The following is a 21,015-nucleotide window of genomic DNA, read 5'->3' on the forward strand; positions in this document are numbered from 1 at the left end:
AGATGAAAAAACAAATATGTGAATAATATTTTTTATATCTTATTAATATGTGATGTGTGTATCCAAACTAAACTAAAGGGCTAATATATAATTACCTCATCCAACATTTTTACTTTTGCTAACTGAGCATTAAAGTTTGTGGGATCCTATGACTCACGTATATTTATTTAAAATAATAAATAAAATAAACAGGGTGTTCGAACAAATTAGGGAAACCTCTCATTGTTCCTGATAGAAAATGTTGGATGAAAAGATCCGAGTCCTTCAAGAGCTGCGAATCTGCAGCTCTTCTGCGTCTCTTGGTCCCTTGATATGATATTGTTGGCCAAGTTCATCCATATCAACTTCCCATCGGTATCTTTGGTTGGGGCTTCCATTTGTATCTAGAAAAAGCCTGGTTCTTATCTTCCTATTCAGGTACAATTTCTGTCCTTTATTTCTATGTGTATGACTCCCTTAAGTAATTATATGTTTGTTCCTTTCGTTACAACCTCCGATATGTTGATTGTTGTTATTTGTGTTACACATCAAAGTTTGTGGGATCCTACGACTCATGTTGACTTATTTAAAATTAGCTTTTTAACACGTACGCTGCACGTGTATCTTAAGAGGAGTGCAATTTTGAGATGGAATTCTTTATAAGCTTCAGAATTGACTCTAATTTCTAAATTAGGGTTTGGGTTTGGATATGTTACTTTCTAGGTTTGTCGCTTACATTTTTTTCCCTTTATTACTTAATAAAATAGCCCAACGTGGCCATATGTAAAAAATCAGAGAAAAGAAAAAGAGGTGTATCATTTCCTTCTTTTACTTGATTCATTTATTGCTAGTCGTAACTCTTATTTAAGAAAAATTAGATTTTTTTTTATTACATGATGATTTAGGAGCTCTGATTATATTTTACGTGTTAACTTTGAAGAATTGCCTTATACAACAAGATTTTTTGTGTTGCAGCTTCAGGGAATTTTTCTCCTTTATCTCTTTGTGTAGGACTCCCTTCAAGTATTTATATGTTGTTCCAGCCATTACAGCCTCCGATCTGTTGATTGTTCTTGTTTGTGTTGCGCATCAAAGTTTGTGGGATCCTACGACTCATGTTGACTTATGTAAAATTAGTTTTTTAACACGTACGTTGCATGTGTATCTCAAGAGGAGTGCAATTTTGAGATGGAATTCGTTATAAGTTCCAGAATCGACTCTAATTTCTAAATTAGGATTTGAGTTTGGATATGTTACTTTCTAGGTTAGTCGTTTTCCTTTTCTTTATTTCTGCAAGACATTTTGTTTTTCCCTTTATTAATTAATCAAATAGCCCAATGGGGCCGTATGTAAAAAAACAAGAAAAGAGAAAAAGAGGTGTTCCATTTCCTTCTTTTTATTGATTCATTTATTACTATCGTCAATATCATGTTGATTGGAAAAGTCTAGACGAAATCGTTTAACCATTTTGAATTACGCATATGGCAGATGTCTCAACTCTTATTTAAGAAAAATTAGATAATTTTTTTTTATCACATGATGATTTAGGAGCTCTAATTATATTTTGCGTGTTAACTTCGAAGAATTACCTTATATAATAAAAAAATTTGTGTAGCAGCTTCAGGGAAATTTTGTCCTTTATCTCTTTGTGTAGGACTCCCTTCAAGTATTTATATGTTGCTCCTGTTACCTAGGTTAGTCGCTTTCCTTTTTCTTTATTTTGCAAAACACTTTATTAATTAATAAAATAGCCCAAGCCTCCGATCTTATTTAAGTTGATTGTTGTTGTTTGTGTTGCAGTGAATTTTTGTCCTTTATCAAAGTTTGTGGGATCCTTAAAAGAAGGTTTAAGTTATGAAGTGATTGAACATCTATTTCTTAAAGAAGTACAAACTACAACATTATCGATTATTAACTATTATTGTGACAAAATTACTAATTATCAAATTAACAATTTAAAATTTCACTTGATTAATAATTTACTTGATACTTGAACCTAAGGTATTAATTTTATTTTTGAAATTTTTACACGACTTAATTTAATCGTGCCCAATATGTTTAGTCAAAACTCTTGAGCTTTGATTGAGTTGAACTTTGACAAAGTCCAGCTTAAACAAGCTTTGACCGAAAACCAATTAGGTGAGTTCCTAAAGTACAACTTGGGTCAAAGCTCAGGCCGGCTATTTCTTTAAGAATACGTAATAATAATCTTTTGTCTCAGATGTTGAAATATCAAATTTTAGTTAAGCGTAGATAAGAAGTAATCTAAGAAATAAATTCATCGTGTATTAATAAGTTTTTTATAAAAAAAAAAAAACCTTCATGAGCTAGCTTTTTGTAGAAATAAAAAGAAAAAAGGGGAATATCGTTTCAATAGAAGTAATAATAGCAAGGAAGAAGTTTACGATTAGCCAGATTTACAGTTGTTATTTGAAAATAAACTAAAATTTCAAAATTAATCAAAATTTCGTTACTCTTTTTTGTAGAAGTAATATTTAGACAAGAATATCCCCCAACTTAAAAGAGCGCAAAGACCTACTTCTTTATCTTATCCGCTTTTCCGAAATTTTTATGCATTTTAGCTAACAATATTTTATCCATATTTCGTCTCAGCATTGAAAAAATAGCTATTACGAACTCCGGCTATTTTACGATGGGAAAAGAAAGTAGATGTCTCCTAAACATAAAATAATTACCACTTCATGTCCCCAAAAATATTCACCCGGATGCCCCAAAATTATGACACCAATATAGTATTCCCGTCTCTTATATACAATGATGATATCACATAGGACTTCTTTCATTTCTTCAAAAACACTCATCAGTCCTCTATGAAACCCATATGGTATATATAATATATTGATACAGTATCATGGTGGATAAGTTCATTTATTCAAAAAACAGACTTTTCTCAAAAACTCTCTATGATACCATTATCTTATATACATATATACTGTGATGGTATCATGGAGGACTGCCTCAGTCCTCCAATGAGACACTCGTCAGTCTTTCATGAAACCATCATGATATATACCATATTAGTTAAGATGGTATCATGGAGGACTGCTTCAGTCCTCCATGATACCTTTAGGTATATAAATATATTGAAATTGTATCATGGAGGAAGGGTTTTGGCAGGGGGTACTTGGATAAATATGTTAGGCTAAATTGGATAGAAGCGAAATTAGTTTAGGAGGGGGTATGGGCGGGTAAATAGTTTCTTTCCAATGGGCATTTTGTGTTGTTTTCCCTTTTACAATTACAAACCCAAAAAATGGTTAGTCCATGCCATTTTTTCCAATAACAATAGCAAATGCAAGTCCCATGATCACAGCGCATTTTCAGGCTTTGAATTCGTTACTTCTATGATTGTTCCATTGAACTGCATTTAATTGACAAAATGAAAGTGGGTATATTCAGTGCGTTTACTGTACATTTGCAAGTAGATAGGACATTATTTTTATGAATGATATTTCTCCGCTTTGCTATACTTATCATCATCTGGTAGTTTTTCTTTTTTGGCTTTCGTTTAGTTGGGTACAAATGAAGATATTGTATATTTATTAGCTACTCCCTACTGTACTGGAAATATTTTTTATTGAAAAATATAAAAGAAAAAAATGAAAACAAGGTCCACCCATGAATCATGAACGGAGCATTATCTCACGAAGACCATGTTATAAGAAATCCAAGCTTAAATAATATAATATTTGTGAGAAATAAGTCTGGCTTTTAACAGTATCAAGAACATGTCCAGGTTCTGATATTAGTAAATCCGCTATCTGGAATTGAATTTCAGTTCAGAAGAATGATTGAAAAATGAAATCCATCCAAGAGAAAAATGCTTCATATACACTTCTCGTTTGGTTTGACCATAGGTAATCCAGTACACTAATCTGGATTGCGCCACACAAGATCCTTAGATAATCCAGTACACTAATCTGAATCGCGCCACACAAGGTCCATTAAAGGAGTAAGTGTTCCCACCGAATTTCTCCATGCTCAAGAGCTTTATGTACCCTTGTTCAAGTATAGACTTGCAAAGCTCAGACAGATTTGCCTATAATTAGTTGAATTCGTGTACACACACACAATGAAATTCATCCAAGAGAAAAATGCTTCATATACACTTTTCGTTTTGGTTTGACCATCAGTAATCCAGTACTTACTAACTCGACTAATCTAGATTTAATCTAGATTCGCGTCACACAAGGTCCATTAAAGGATTAAGCGTTCCCACCAGATTTCTCCATTCTCAAGAGCTTCATGACAGATTTGCCTATAATTAGTTGAATTCATGCGCTCGCACATACACACGCATCAACTATACGTCAGTCCCAAACTAAGTGGAGAGATAAATCAGTTGTAATACTAACTTAAAGAAATGTACACAATAGCAAGACCAGGAAAGCATTTCAGAAGAATTAAAGGAGGCAAACCTCAAGTCTATTCTACTTCAATAAACCTAAACAATCAAAGTCTTCATCTCCATGATGACAGAGAGAATATGCAGGACTTGAATTTTTCATCGATAAAAGAAAGCACATTTTATAAATAATCACAGCACTAAACAGACTAAGCCTGTACAGAGTTCACAAAATCTATCAAGGTCTCTACTTCATGAAGAATTTTCATTTTACACCAAAAATGCTAGTAATAAATATGAACACTTGTATTTCAGGGTAAGTATGGATTGGGACATGCAGGATTCCTGAAAGACCAAATGTCACTAACTGGCTTGGAGATGAACGATGCAATACCAAAGATTCTTAATTGATTAAGAATCAAGCACCAACTTCCTTTTCACATATTAGTACTTCATTGCTGGATTACTCTATTGTAACCTCTATAATGTATAGAGTAGAACTTAAAAAGAAAAGAGAACTACAAGAGATTACTAAATAATGTAATAGCTTCTTTTTTTTGATAATGATAAATCATGTAATAGCTTCTTTCAAATAAGTATTTTCATTAGGCTATTAGTTCGAATTACTATACTGTACCTCTACTGTACAGTGCCAAGTTTGAGAACATAAGAGAAATACAAGCAACTTCTAATATTTATATCCACTGACATTTGAACTCCTAGGATATATCTAAATTTATACCATTAGTCATCTAAAGAAAGAACCAAGGAACTCCAATGCTCACTGTACTGTGCCTTCCTACGCCTTCCTACCTGGACCAGTTTGTTTCTTCTTTAACTTCGTAGATGATCTCAAGTCCTTCAAAAGTGTAGTACCTGGATCGGCCCCATCCTCCTCCTTGCCCTTGGCAGCCCTCCCACGAGGCTTATGTTTTAGCTGTTTCAAGTGGACCTCATCCTGAGGATCATCCAAACATAACTCCTCCTCGTTTGTTGCCAATGCTGAAATTGTACTATCACCTAGTGTGGCACCATCCTCCTTGTACTTACGACGGGTCTGGCGATGCTGTTGTTTTGGTTGATCCGAGTTCACTTCATGCTGAGGATCAATCAAATTCAACGCCTCCTCCCTTGTTCCCAATCCCAAAGGCACTTCCGTTTCCAAAGGCTCATCCATATGTACTATATCTTGATCTGATGAGGCACAGAATGGCAATGGTTCCACTTGAGAGGTACTTACTGATTTAGGTGCACCCGGGGTTTTGCTCCAGCGCTTCAGTTGTCTTCGTGCACGATCATTTTGCAATGACTTCTCAATCAATGCTGCCTCAAATCCTGTAGGACTTGGTAGAAGCGAAACATCAGGTTTACCATCCACATTGAGCTTCTCCGGGGCAGATCTCCCTTCTTCTGGCTGCTGCTTCTTTTCAGATGATGGTTCAACTGTTGCAAGTACAATCTCTTCGGATCCTTCCATCTTTGACAGTTCCGTCAGCTGCTGGGCTTCTCCTTTGTCCAAATTTCCATGAATATCTGGAGATATCATTTCACTTGGCTTATCTACCTGCTGCTTAGTTTCAGGTGAATTCTCTTGCTCTAGATGTTTCAAGGCAAACACATCTGTCGATGATGGAGAGTGACTTACGATCCCTATTTGCTGAGTTCTCGTTCTTTTTCTTCGAATGGACGGCTGATTGGGTTCTGATGAGCTCTCCAGTTCTAACTCTGGAATATGTTGCTCCTGCTGCTGAGCTCCTCCTATCTTCTTACAAAGGCTACGAGGCTTACCAACTTGCTGCTTAGTTTCAGGTGATTTCTCTTGCTCTACATGTTTCAAGGCAAATAAATCTGTTGGTGCTGCAGGTTGATTTTGGATCTTTTTTAGATGAGTTCTTGTCATTTTTCTTGGAATGGACGGCTGCTGGGGTTCTGATGAGATCTCCATTGGTGCATTTGGAATTACTGTTCCTTTCGTTTGCGCCCTTGTCAAAGTCCGTGTTGGCCTATTTGTTTGCTGCCCATCATGGTGCACCTTTTGCTGCTTCTTAGTCTTTAACAGATCCTCAGCAACAGACTCCTCTTCTAACCTTTCAGTATCTAAGCTCTGCTGTTCATTCTGGTTCAAGGACAGAACAGTTTCTGATGGCAAAGATTCATCGATGGTGTGTCTCTGCTGCTTTGGACTCTCTCTAGACTGTTTTAATTCATCGGACAAGTCACCCATTCTAGGTACTTGGTCCTCAGCAGGTCTCTCAGAACTCTGATCCACAACATGGTCTTCCTTCGGTGAGTCCAAACCTACCGACGAAGAGTTATGCGCTTTATTTGCTGTGGCATCCTCCTCCGCCCTAAACTCAAAACCTGGAGGCGCTTCTGGACTTAAAATTTGAGGCACGTTAACTCCAGGTTGTTCGTTTTCCACAATTTCTTGTGGACATAAGTTGCTAATATCAGCTGTTTTCTCAACTCTGCTGACACTAAACTTCGGTTGCTGCAATTTCGGATCCTCTAATTGCTCAATCTCTTCTGTCATCATACACCTGGGAGGTTCAACAGGCACAGATCCTTCTTTAGCATCAAGCTTTTGCTTCCCTTTCTGTTTATGTACTACTCTGATCCTTTGAGCTCTTTTGGGAAGAACTTTATTTGCAGTTACAGAGTTTTGCTGCCCTTTTGATTGCCCATCTTCTTTATCTGTGCTCGGATCATTATGATGCCCATCCAACCCCCGGTATTCTTCACGTACTTGATTTTCTTGCCCCTGTTTTCCATCAACAGTGACTTCATTTTGTCGCTCAGCCAGCTTCTTCTGTTCTTTAGCAACTTCGACACCATCATGCTGCACCCGCTTTGCCCCCTTCTTTTGCTTCTTCCGCAGCTTCTTTTGTTTAACTTCCCAAACCGGCCTTCGCTTCCTCTTTCTTTTTCTCTTTTGATTCATGCTTTTGTTGTCACCAGGAAGCGAAAACCGTCCTCCATCAGTCATAAGGACTTCTCCTTTTTCAGACATCATCTGTAGATGACGTTTCAGCAGGGTCGTATGAGCCCATGGCAAACTGTCATATTCTTTCTTGATAAACTCCGATATTGAGTCTTCACTGGATCCTCCTTCTTCATTCAATTCCTGCAGGGCCTTTTCAATCATCTATAACAAAAGAAAAAAATTAGATTAGACAATAAACTCACATCTGTGGAAGGAAAAAGCTTCACCTATGTGGAAACTTTGCAAAAATCCAGATATAGAAGCTTCAAAACTATTCACTGTTACTCGTTAAACAATGAATGGGAAGAAGAGAAATAGCTAATCAAGTCTCCGAGGTCTGAACTTGGATTCTACTTTAATTAATCAAGCTCTTAATTAAGAAAAAAACTTTCAAACGCAAATCTTTTGGCTGGTGTCTGAGCAAGGTATTGACATCATAATAACAAATGAAAAATCTCACTTTTTCCCGGATACAAATCCAATAATGTTAAATGAACAGAACCGACAAAATTATGACAAACACGTGTTAACAAAAATGAAAATAAATATTTTCTTTTTCAAAAGAATAATGATTGCTGAATAATCTAATCGAAAAGCCCCAACACATAACCAGAGAATCTGGACTCATATACACATAGGCAGGTTAACTTCCCAAGCACTCAAACTGAAAACTATAATCCAAGAATTCATTTTTTTCCATCAGACCCGCATGATAAATTTGTCCAAGTATTTATCAAACACGATAAATACAGCACAAAAAGCCTCAACCATATAGAACAAGACAATGTATCTTACAAACAAATCAGAAATAACATCCTGTATACTTGCATTGCTGCTAAAAAACATGGGGCACCCCAGATCTACTAGTCAACCTCAAGTATTCACAGTTTCAATAGCTTACTAATTTGAGTCATCTAAGATATAAAAAAAATTCCAATTTACTCATTTTTCCCAAAAAAACTTCGTACCACCGACTTCAAACCCTAAACCAATCACTTGTACTAGAATTTAGAATGAAAAATACTAACTTTACACGAAAAATACCAACTTACATGGATAACACCAACTTTACAATGAAAAATACCAACTTTACATATGAAAAACACCAACTTTACAATGAAAAACACCGACTTTACAATGAAAAACACCAACTTTACATGATAAAATACCAACTTTACATGGACAAATACCAACTTTACATGGAAAAAAACGAACTTTACATACCAAGCACCAACTTTACATGAAAAAACACCTACTTCAAGTGAAAAAATACCAACTTTACGTGAAAAAATACAAACTTTACATGAAAAATACTAACTTTAATCCAAGAATTCATTTTTCCAGCAAAGCCAGATGATCAATTTTATCCAATTATTTACCAAACACAACAAATACAGACACAATAACCTTAGGGCACAGTTTCAATTTGGGTCATCTAAGAGGTAACCCCTCCTCAAATTAACCCTACTTTTCTCCAATTTCATACTTAAACAACAACAACAACAACAACATATCCAGTGTAAACCCACAAGTGAGGTCCAATTTCATACTCATTTTTCCAAAAAAGATTAATGGGCGCAGTAAAACTTCGTTCTTATCGACTAACTTTACATAAAAAAACCAACTTTACATAAAAATACTAATTTAATATGAAAAAATACCAACTTTACATGAAAAACACCAACTTTACATGAAAAACACCAACTTCACATGAAAAACCAACTTTGCATGAAAAAAATACCAACTTTACATGAAAAAGCACTCAATGGCACATTTGGTTCACTGTTTGCCAGTTTCAAGATTGATTTTCTCAACTTATCCATGGCTTAATAATTTGAGTCATCTAAGAGATAACCCCTCTTAAAATTAACCCTAATTTCTCCATCTTCGTACCAACAACAACAACAACATCAACATCAACAACAACAACAGCAACAGCAACAGCAACAGCAACAACAACAACAACAACAGCAGCAGCAGCAACATCATAATCAACAACAACAACAACCATAAAAAATAAAAAAATAAAAAAAACCAACATATCCCGTGTAATCCCACAAGTAGGGTCCAATTTCATACTCATTTTTAAGTGGGGTCCAATTTCATACTCATTTTTAAGTGGAGTTTTTCAAAATAACCATTAATTAGTGCAGTAAAACTTAAATGTACAACCAAAAATACCAACTTTACATGAAAAAACCAACTTTTCATTAAAAAAACCAACTTTACACGAAAAATACCAACTTTACATGAAAAACACCAACTTTGCATGAAAAACATCAACTTTACAATGAAAATACCAACTTTTACAGCAGCAACAACAACATCATCATCATCATCATCAACATAACAACAACATATCCAGTCTAATCCCACAAATGGGGTCCAATTTTACACTCATTTTTCCCCCCAAAAAAAACATTAATTAATGCATTAAAACTCAAATTTGCAACAAAAAAACACCAGCATTACATGAAAAAATGACTTACCCAAGCATAAGGAGGATGATCTGGACCAGCATGAAGACAAGAAAGAAAATGATTAAGTTTTTCTTGAAGAAGTGAATTTTGGGTAGCACTCAATGGTACATTTGGTTCACTGTTTGCAAGTTTCAAGATTAATTCTCTTAACTTATCCATACCCTTTTCTTGATTTTTCTTCTTAGACAAATTAGGGTTTTCAAGGGATAACTGATCCATTATATTTACTTTAGGTAGGCCTTGTTTGGGACTAATTATGAGAAGTTTTCGGTGGTTTTGTTTTGAGAAACTGCAGTTTTCTTATATAGTTGTGTTTGTGTAGGTGTGTGACTGTATGTCTGAGTGTGTATCTTGTTTTTTGTTTTTTTTGTTTTAATAATAACATTTTAGTCCCTAAATGATAGATATATTATGGCTTTGGTTCTTGTGATATCTAAAGAAGCATATTTAACTTTTAATTTATCGAAATGTGCGTTTTTAGTCCTTTTATGTAAAAATTATATTGTATTTGAACTATTTTTAGAAGTGTATTGCCGTCAAATATGGATAAATAATATAAGCGTAACATAATATGTGAGTAATTAAGTGATGAAACAGCTAATAATTATGATAAATTTGTGAATATTCATAAGCAAAAAAATCAAAAGTGTAAATTTCAATATATTGAAGGTTAAATCTGCTTAGTGATATCACACGGATCACAAGGATCAACACTCCTCATGTAGTTGTGTTTGTGTATGTGTGTGAGTGTGTTTCTTTTTTTCTTTCTTTTGGGTGGAAATAAAGAAAAAGGACAAATATACCCCCTAAACTTTACGATGTAAAGCAAATATAACTCTCGTTAAATAGGTAGTGCAAATATACCTTCGCTGTTACACATGCATATTTAACTCTTTTTCGACAAAATCCTATTTTTCAAATGAAAAATTATTTACCACCTTTTTTAAAATTAGTCACCATTATTCTTTATTCTTGACCTGACCGATATAAGAAAAATGCCTCTCTAATGTTTTATTCAACAAACACAACTAGAAAAGGTATATTTGTAATATTTTTTAATGAAGGTATATTTGCTTTATATCGCAAAGTTGAAGGTGCATTTCCCCCTTCTCCCCTTTTTCTTTATAGCTCATTTTATTTTTTTTTGGTTTTTGAAAAGATTCCTCCTTCAACACGTTATGTACTTTTTCTTTTTTAAGTTTTTACTTCCTTCATACATTTTTTAGGTGAACTTATTTGATTAGATACAAAATTTAAGAAATACAAATATTCTAAAATTTATGATTTTGAATGTTTCCTAATATTTGTGCGATTATAAGACATTTGATATATGAGTCTTAAACATTATAATACTAGTATGGTTATAGAAGTTTGTTATTAAGAATTAAATGAGAAGTTTAAGTTGGATTCTTTACGAATTTAGAAAGTGATTAGTTTTCTTGGAACAAACTGAAAAAGGAAATAATATCACGTAAACTAGAAGGTGAGCAAACACATCAACAAGCATCACGGACAGTAGCAACAATGGAAACATTCATACAGATGTAATCACAATGTCGTAAATGGAACGCCGACACAATTTCTAACAAAAGCACAAGGAATTCAACAAAGACGCTAGAAAACATACCGGAAGAGCAGCAATCAACAGATCTTCAGCTCAGACATGACTATTGACAAGGCGATTCAAGTTCAAATCACCACCCTCAACAGCATCGAACTCAAAATCAAATCGTATAGCCAATGGATTACAACTTAATCGGGCCTTCATCCGGAGCTCCAGCAGCGAATCTAAAGATCAAGAGGAGTGCAAATTTGACATGAAATTCGTTATAAGCTCCAGAATCAACTCTTGTTTCTAAATTAGGATTAGGGTTTGGATCCGTTACTTCCTAGATTAGTTGCTTTAAAGAAAAAAAGAAAAGAAAAAGAGGTGTACCATGTCCTTATTTTTCTTGATTCATTTATTACTATCATCAATATCATGTTGATTGGAGAAGTCTAGACGAAATCGTTTAACCATTTTGAATTAGGCATATAACAAATGTCTTAACTCTTATTTAAGAAAATTAGATAATTTTATATCACATGATGATTTTGGAGCTTTGATTATATTTTATATGTTAACTTCAAATAATTACCTTATATAACAAGACCTTTTTTTTTTTTTTTTTGTAGCAGCTTCAGGGAATAGATATATCCCTTAATTTCAAAAGCTCCAATTTTGATAAAAATTATCCCTCGTAATCTTCCTATTTTTTCCCCAACAAAAATAGAGTTGAAATAGAGTACAACAAGAGGACTAGAAGCGAAAACAATTTAGGCTCCAATTTTGGTAAAAAAATTATCCCTCATAATCTTCCAATATTTTCTTTCCTTCTCTTGCTCTTTATTTTTCATGTTCTCCCCTCACCCTGCCTCCCCCTCCTTGTGTATATTTCCACAAAAATAGAGTAAAATTAAAGTACAACAAGAGGACTAGAAGCATGAACAGATTCAGGCTCCAATTTCGATAAAAATTATCCCTCATAAGCTTCCTAATTTTTTTCTCTCCTTCTATTTCTCTCTCTCTTTTGCATTCTCCCGGTGTGTATATTTTTCAAAAAATAGAGTAAATATAAATTATAACAAGAGGACTAGAAATATGAATTCTAATGAAAACCAATCACCAAAAGGAAGCATGAAATAAAGGAGTATGAAAGACATGGTTCCCCAACCATAATACTGGACAGGAACAAAAAAAGGATAATAGCATCCATCACGAACCAAAGTGATTGAATTACCTCAATTGAATCTTGATACGACTTTGAACTAGATCAAGTATGTCCCGCAGTACTACTAGTACAAGGATTTACAAAGTGCCACAAATGGTGAGTCACATGTACCAGTAAGGTCATTGATTCGCTCTTTACGTTATACCCGGTGGAGTAAGTTTTTAAAATAATGCACGGAAAACAAACACGATATATAACAATATCTTATAATAACCATAACAAGTAAGAACTAAACAATAAGTATAAAATACTATAACAACATAATGCGCCAGATTCTCGTGTGTGCACCCACTAGACCAATTCATAGGCCCTATACAGATCAGACTGTCAGTCCAAAGTCATTATTTTATGGCAGATAGAACTATTGGACCACTACCATAGGACCTTGTCGTTAGAATGACTAGACTAAACATACGCACATAGCCTCACCGATAGGATGGCTAAACCAAAATCACAAAAAAGAGTATTAACTAACTCAAATAAATGACGCAAGTACGACATAGTACAAGCAAACCAACATCATTCGATTATTATCTCATGAGACAAGTCATAAACACGTACAATAGAGTCAAATAAGACTAACTCGCTTCATGTCAATGAATAATAGGATATTATGCTCAATTTTCGTTAAAACATGTTTATTTCATATCTTTACAACTCAACAATTAATATCATGTTACGAACAGCCACGAAAGCGTATAACATAGAGTAAACAAGTCAAAATAACATACATGCCCTATTACGTGCTTGCCCCACAATATTCTACATAGTTCCAAAGCAATTTATGCATGTCACAAAATCATACTTTTGGAAAAGCAAGCAATCCAAAGGTTAAAGTCTCACTTATTTTGAAGCTACTAAGCTTCTTAACCACAAATTGTGCAATTATCCTAAAAACAATCTATGTAAAATATCGATTAACAATGGATTATACTAGTGGGGTCAAGCGTCCTAATTCAAAGCCAACAAAGTGTCAACTCCTGGTCAAACTAGTCAAATCATGACACAAATTATAGAACTGGATTACCCATAAACATATGATCCCAATTCTATAATCAAGTATTGATTTTGATATAATTAGCTAGATCAAATTCCTAATTTCTTATTTAGAAAACTGAGTCAAAATCCCCCAACTTTGTTTCTTGAAACACATGATTCTATGACTACAAATCCACAAAAATCAAGTATAATCATCATAAGATGTTAGAGAATCCAGACCCATGAGTTGACAAGTCTTTTCAGACAAAGCCAATGATTTGAACTTTTGAGAAGACAACAAATGAAGCATTTTTAAGAAACACAACTCTTCAGAATAAGATTTTCTTCTTTCTATTTAAATATTTTTATTAAATAATACTTATATATAACACCACTATTATCCAACTTCTAAATAACGATAACAACAACAATTATGCAACACTCTTAAATTTATCTGGGTGCAACTTAGAAAGTTCCAAGCTCAAATTAGCCTGAGTATTTCTGATCTCATAGGAGCTTTAGTTTAAAAGGCTTTAAGCTAGTTAAGTGAAAAATATTTAAAGGCACCAAAGAGGTGCTGCCCCTATACAGATGCCAATATAAAATTGAGAGAACATGGACGCTGTTCTGTTGGATTTCATCTGTTATTGATACAATTTTCTAAAATAATTAGTTGTTTAGTTATAAAAGGAGGGTAACAGTTGATTTAGTAGAATATTAAGTTTTTTAATTTTAGTAAGAATCTATTATTTAAGTTGTAGGAGGAGTCTGCTATTTTATTTAAGTGCCTATATAAAACTTATGATTAGTAACATTTATATAAGACAATTTTTATTCATATATTTACTACTTTCTGTTTGCATCTCTCAAAAAATCATAACATGTTCTTGATTTATCTGCACACTATCTTCATTAGTATCTCCAAAAACTTGTAAGTTCCACAATAGAATTGGTTGCTGAAAAGTTAGTTTGAATCTTTCTAGACCCATTCATGATCCTCCTATGTATCCCAATCCTTCAAGCCAGAAGCATGAGCAGGGATGACAGACTAAATGGGTGGATTAAACTAGCCAGCGGATTTGAGTTTACACGTGGGTAGATTTAATTTTTAAATCTCTCTCTATATATATATATAATTGACACAGGCCTATGTACAAGTGCGCTTTAAAAGCACAGAATTTATTTTTTTTTTTATCATTTTTTATGCCTTTTAACCTAGTTTTTACGTTCAACTTAATGTATTAATTAAATTGCAACAGTCACTCACGAAACAAGTAAACAGTCACTGCCCTCTTTTGGAAAACCCCAAAAGGCGCATTAACAAGTATGTTTAATTATTTTCGACAAATTGAAATCTCCTTTGAATGAAAACTATCTTTTCAGATCTCTTGTGTATTTTTTTTAGATGTGTTATGTGTAGGGGTGTACATCGATCCGGTTGGTTCGGATTTTTTAAACACCAAATCAAACCGATTGCGTCGGGTTTTTAAATTTATACATCAAACCAAACCAATAAAATTCGGGTTTTTCAACCTCGCGTTTTCTCGGGTTGTTCGATTTTTTCGGATTTTTTTTTGGAATAGTCTTGATACAAAACATATAACTTTTACTTCAAATATTTCTTTAGTCCTAATAAGATACAAAAGAGTGATGACATTGTATTAAAATATTCAATAAAAGATAATAAAATCGGTTAAAATAAATATTGCTAATTAATAAGCCATAAAGAAAATGAGCATAATCTAAAAATACTAAGTCATGCTAAAATAAGTATGGCTAATAAATATTAATTACATGACAAGAAAAAAAAAACTTAAGTTATGTATTTTCACTCTCTAAACCAATTATGCAAAACTAAAGAATAGATATCCAACATTATTATCATTCCTAGTGTTAAATTGAATTTCTTTTGTTAATATGAGTGTTGAGTTGGTTTTTGGTTTGGACTTTATATGAGTTACTAACATCCATAGGATATAAAACTTATTAACATTCAATATTCTAAGTTCAAGCTTGAATAATATGATAATAGATTAAAACTACGAAAAAATTTAAGAAATATTTATAAATTACATAACAAATAAATATTTTTATGTATAAAATACTTTTAAAATTGAATACATGTAATGTCGAGTTGGTTTGGTTCAATTTGACTTTTTTTTTTTAGCTGAAACCAAACCAAACCAATTATGGTCGGGTTTTTTTTTCCAACACCAAACCAAGTCAAACCAAACCATTAGTCGGGTTTTTTTCTCGGTTTGACTTGGTTTATCGGTTTGGTGCGGTTTGTTGGTTTACTTTGTACACCCATTTGTAAAAAAATTAAGATCTCCTGATAAAAAAACATCATAAAGCTAATTTTTTTTGTAAAGGGCTTAAAAAATAATTTCTCACTACAGTAAAGAGGGAGAACCTAAAATGGGACTGGGACTATGAATGCAGGATATTACTTCACGTATGTTTTAATTTGCTGAAACATTTCCCCGAATTTTCTGTAAATATTCTTTGTTAATTGATATAATTGTAGTCTATATTATTATTTGATATAAGAAGCTAACACATCGGATTTAGCTGATGCTCCATTTGATGTTTTATTCTTTGAACGGGGACGTATATTTGTCTTCTCGAGTTATCTTTCACTTCTATCATATTATTTTTCGTGTGATAATTGCATCCATTTAAAATTATTAGAAGTAGAGTTTTCAAGAAATTATCATGGATGCTCACAGAAACTTAGGATCTTTCTCCCATGATTTTGTATTGTTGACTATGAAGTTTTTCTATATGATAAAAAAGGGGAGCTACGTTATTCACAATTTCTTCATATGTGCATGAAATTTAATTAAGATATGTGAATATGTTCACATTTTCTATTTGGTCCTTCAATTGATTTTTGAATGATAATGAGTTCTTTCCATAATTTTCTATATATTTTGCTTGATATCAGCTTATGATTTGAGAATCGTAAAAGTTAACCATTGTTGTAGATTTTTTGGATGCAGAAGAAAGTATAAAATAAGAAGCTGCGAAGCAACGGGACTAATGTTAGTTTAGGGGCACGTCATGAAGGGATCAAACAGTTGATATCCGAAAACCATATGAGTACACTTGGTGTTCTTATCTTTGCTTTTTCTTCATATTGAATGTAAATGGACATGTAATTTAGTATGGAGTACAATTTAACTGAAATTTTGATGTTATCTTTTGTTGACTACATATTTTGCTCGATATCAACTTATGATTTTAGAACCATGAAAGCTAACCATTACAGTAGATTTTTGGATGCAGAAGTAAAGAATAAGGATATGCAAAGCAACAGGACTGATTGGTATGTGAGACGAGTCGTGAAGGTATCAAGCCTGTTTACTTCCCGAAACCATGTGAGTAATCATTGAGTTCTGGTCTCTGCGTTTTTCTTACACTTGGAATGTGAAATGACATGTAATTTAGTGGACACTGTTCGGGAAAACAAGTTCAAGAGATCTTGCCCAACATATTGGTAAACTTTGTTGGTTTCGAGCAAGTCCTATTTTTGAGGGAGATAAGGAGTCTACACGTGCCAAACTTTAGGATAAGGCAAAAGAAACAAGGCGTAGGGTGATGGGAATGAACAAATAAGGAGTTTAACGGGAAGTTTGAATGCCTCATTTGTTCAAATCTATTTTTGAAAGCTTTCTTTACTGATTGAGGTGATAAATTTTTTTCAATAAACCTTTCTTACTTTTATAGATGAACTTCTTTTACAATTAAACTGAAAATTCACACTACAAATATTGGTCAAATCCATTAGAAACAAATTAAGACCTCTCATTTTTTGCTTTAGTGCCCTGTAATGTAGTTGTTACTTGAATCCTTTCAGATGAGATGAAAAACTGAAAATTCACGCTACAAATATTAGTCTATAACTGTGTAGTTAGAGTCTTGACTATCTGACTTTACAAAAAACACAAAATTTTGTAACAGTTTCCAATTTAAAGAAAGAACCAACACTTCTAGGCAGTAATGCTCTATCATTGTGTGGTCAAGAAAAATCAATAGCTTTCACTTGGATAAGAATTTTCATTATTGCTAGACCATTATCTATTTCTCTTTCTCCTCCCTAAATATAATTTTTCTTGATGACATCTTTCTTCTCCCTATACTATAGTGTGGTTGGAGGTAGGAATAGTCTCCTTGAGACCTTTCTAACAGAGGAAGTCTAAAAGTTTACTGTGGTATTTCTAATGTTTTTAAATTAACTAATGGTATCCAAAGAGATTATTGAAGTTGATTATTTTGCTCATCTCTGCTTTCCTCCAGTTTTATAATTGATAATGTGTTTGCATATCAAGATGTATTAAGTTAGTAACTTAAAAGAAAAGGAAAAAAAAATATTGTTTGTCCCTCTAGAGATAAGGGAGGCTTCTACTATTGTGCATATCTTCTGTAATATAGCACTACCTTTGTTGTGTTTGATGAAAAGCCATCTCATGTCTCTTATGTTCTCTAAAATTCTATGAATATTATATTTGAGAAAATAACGAGCTAAATAAGTCAAATATTTTACTAACAGTAGGTCTCTATCTTTTACAGATTGAGGGGGCAGGTTAACCGTAATTGCATGCCACTTCATTGTGTTTTTCAGCTATTACATAAGTCTTTTTGTTGAACTTAAAGTTTTAATATACTTTTGTTTCTTGCGTCTCATGGGAATTGTATGAAAGCGTCTCATGGGAACTGTATGAACTGTCATTTAGATTCTCTTCTCTTGGGTTCTCAAAAAGTTTAATCAAATTGGAAAGTCCATGAGGATGATTTGTTCTTAGTTGCATTTTGTTTTGATTTGATATGTTCTGTAGGTCACCTAATGCTCCTGACATGAAGATCTATTCGTTGTATGGAGTCGGCATTCAAACTGAAAAAGGATATGTTTACATACAGATACCAACAGCAGAATGCAATACGCCATTCCGATTTTCATGATTTTTATTTACCATTGAGATTGAACTCATATCGGGTTAGCGAGGATTTGAAAATATTTTCTGTTGCTCTTGCATTTAAAGTATTGATAGTTCTTTTATAGCTACACATGATGCTTTAGCGTGTAGTTCTTCAGTTGATCCATGGTACCATAGTAACTTAATTCTCAATGTCAAAATTTCTTTTTTTTATCTTTGTGCTTAAAACTTTATCTTTTCTATCTCGATTATGTTTACTAAAATTATATATTTCATAAATTTAAAGATGTCCTTTTCGTGCGGGCAAATTAACTAGTTAAATAATATATGGGGCCAATCACAATAAGCCACGTGACTTCTTTAAATCCAAAACAAAAAAAAATGGCAGCGTCAACAGATTTATTTGCGTTCAAACATCTAGAGCAAGAGAGTTCACCTGAAACTAAGCAGCAAGTTGGTAAGCCTTGTAGCCTTAGTAAGAAGATAGGAGGAGCTCGGCAGCAGCTGGAACAACAAATTCCAGATTTAGCTCTCCATTCTAAGAAAAAGAACAAGAACTCAACAAATAGGGATCATAACTCAACCTCCATCATTGACAAATTTGTTTGCCATGAAACATCTAGAGCAAAAGAATTCACCTGAAACTAGGTAGCAGGTAGATAAGCCAATTGAAATGATACTTCCAGCTATTCATGGAATTTTCCCAAAGTTTCCACATAGTTGAAGCTTTTTCCATCCACAAATGTGAGTTTATTGTCTAATCCAATGTTTTCTTTTGTTATAGATGATTGAAAAGGCCTTGCAGGAATTGGATGAAGGAGGATCCAGAGAAGACTCAATATCGGAGTTTATCAAGAAAGAATATGACCCTGCGGAAACGTCATCTACAGATGATGTCTGAAATGGGAGAAGTCCTTATGACTGATGGAGGACGGTTTTCGCTTCCTGGTGACAACAAAAGCATGAATCAAAAGAGAAAAAGAAAGAGGAAGAGAAGGCCGGATTGGGAAGTTAAACAAAAGAAGCCGCGGAAGAAGCCAAAGGAGGAGGAGAAGCGTGTGCAGCATGATGTTGTAGAAGTTGTTAAAGAACAGAAGAAGCTGGATGAGCAACAAAATGAAGTCAGTGTTGATGGAAAACAGGGGCAAGAAAACTGAGTACATGAAGAATATCGGGAGTTGGATGGGCATCATAATTAACCGAGCACAGATAAAGAAGATGGGCAACTGAATGGGCAGCAAAATTCTGTAACTGGAAATAAAGTTCTTCCCAAAAGAGTTCAAAGGATCAGAGTAGTACATAAACAGAAAGGGAAGCAAAAGCTTGATGCTAAAGAAGGATCTGTGCCTGTTGAACCTATCAGGTGTATGATGACAGAATAGATTGAGTAATTAGAGGATCCAAAATTGCAGCAACTAAAGTTTAGTGTCAGCAGAGTTGAGAAAACAGCTGATATGAGTAACTTATGTCCACAAGAAATTGTGGAAAACGAACAACCTGGAGTTAACCTGCCTCAAATTTTAAGTCTTGCAGCGCCTCCAGGTTTTGAGTTTAGGGCGGAGGAGGATGCCACAGCAAATAAAGCGCATAACTCCTCGTCGGTAGGTTTGAGACTCACCGAAGGAAGACCGTGTTGTGGATCAGAGTTCTGAGAGACCTGCTGAGGACCAAGTACCTATAATGGATGACTTGTCTGATGCACTGGAAGAGTCTAAAAAGAGTCCAAAGCAGCAGAGACACACCGGTGATGAGTCTGTGCTATCAGAAACTGTTTTGTCCTTGAACCAGAATGAGCAGCAGAGCGTAGATACTGAAAGGTTAGAAGTGGAGTCTGTTGCTGAGGATCTGTTAAAGACTAAGAAGCAACAAAAGGAGCACCGTGGGGGGCAGCAAACAAATAGGCCAACGCGGACTTTGACAAGGACGCAAAGGAAAGGAACAGTAACTCCAAAGCACCAATGGAGAGCTCATCAGAACCCAAGCAGCCGTCCATTCCAAGAAAAAGGACAAGAACTCAGCTAAAAAAGATCATAAGTCAACCTTCAGCATCAACAGATTTATTCGCCTTGAAACATGTAAAGCAGGAGAAATCACTTGAAACTAAGCCAGCAAGTCGGTAAGCCTCATAGCCTTAGTAAGAAAAGAGGAGAAGCGTAGCAGCAGGAGCAACATATTCCAGAGTTAGCACTGGAGAGCTCATCAGAACCCAATCAGCCGTCCATTTGAAAAAAAAAAAAGAACAAGAACTCAGCAAATAGGGATCGTAAGTCAATCTCCATCATCCCATGGAGATTCTAGTCTTGATCCTCAAGTGTGTGTACCTGCAAATAGTATAGAAGAAGATGAACAAGTGGTTAGTCTGATTCACATTCAAAAGTTAGACAGATTTGTTTGCCATAAAACATCTAGAGCAAAAGAATTCACCTGAAACTAAGCAGCAGGTAGATAAGCCAATTGAAATGATACTTCTAGATATTCATGGGAATTTGGACAAACGCGCGAGAAGCACAGCAGCTGACGG

The 21,015-nt window shown here is 34.2% G+C and overlaps 2 protein-coding genes across 3 annotated transcripts; one reads left to right on the plus strand and one right to left on the minus strand.

The window, feature by feature from the left end:
* Positions 1-4,918: 4,918 nt before the first annotated feature.
* LOC132059976 (meiotically up-regulated protein C8C9.04-like) lies at positions 4,919-10,214 on the minus strand. 2 transcript variants are annotated; one of them, XM_059452821.1, is made up of 2 exons: positions 9,818-10,214; positions 4,919-7,490 (listed from the first exon to the last, which is right to left on the minus strand). In XM_059452821.1, the coding sequence occupies exons 1-2, from the start codon at positions 10,025-10,027 to the stop codon at positions 5,145-5,147; spliced, it is 2,556 nt and encodes an 851-aa protein (XP_059308804.1). In that variant the 5' UTR covers positions 10,028-10,214; the 3' UTR covers positions 4,919-5,144. The 2 variants fall into 2 exon arrangements, with proteins under 2 accessions (XP_059308804.1, XP_059308805.1); XM_059452822.1 differs by lacking the exon at positions 9,818-10,214 and adding an exon at positions 8,124-8,373.
* A 9,182-nt stretch (positions 10,215-19,396) lies between these two features.
* Positions 19,397-20,516, plus strand: LOC132061499 (uncharacterized). Its single transcript, XM_059454302.1, has 3 exons — positions 19,397-19,615; positions 19,907-20,095; positions 20,139-20,516. The coding sequence occupies exons 1-3, from the start codon at positions 19,397-19,399 to the stop codon at positions 20,514-20,516; spliced, it is 786 nt and encodes a 261-aa protein (XP_059310285.1).
* Positions 20,517-21,015: the final 499 nt, after the last annotated feature.

This window comes from Lycium ferocissimum, chromosome 6 (assembly GCF_029784015.1).
Source record: "Lycium ferocissimum isolate CSIRO_LF1 chromosome 6, AGI_CSIRO_Lferr_CH_V1, whole genome shotgun sequence".
Taxonomy (NCBI): Eukaryota; Viridiplantae; Streptophyta; class Magnoliopsida; order Solanales; family Solanaceae; genus Lycium; species Lycium ferocissimum.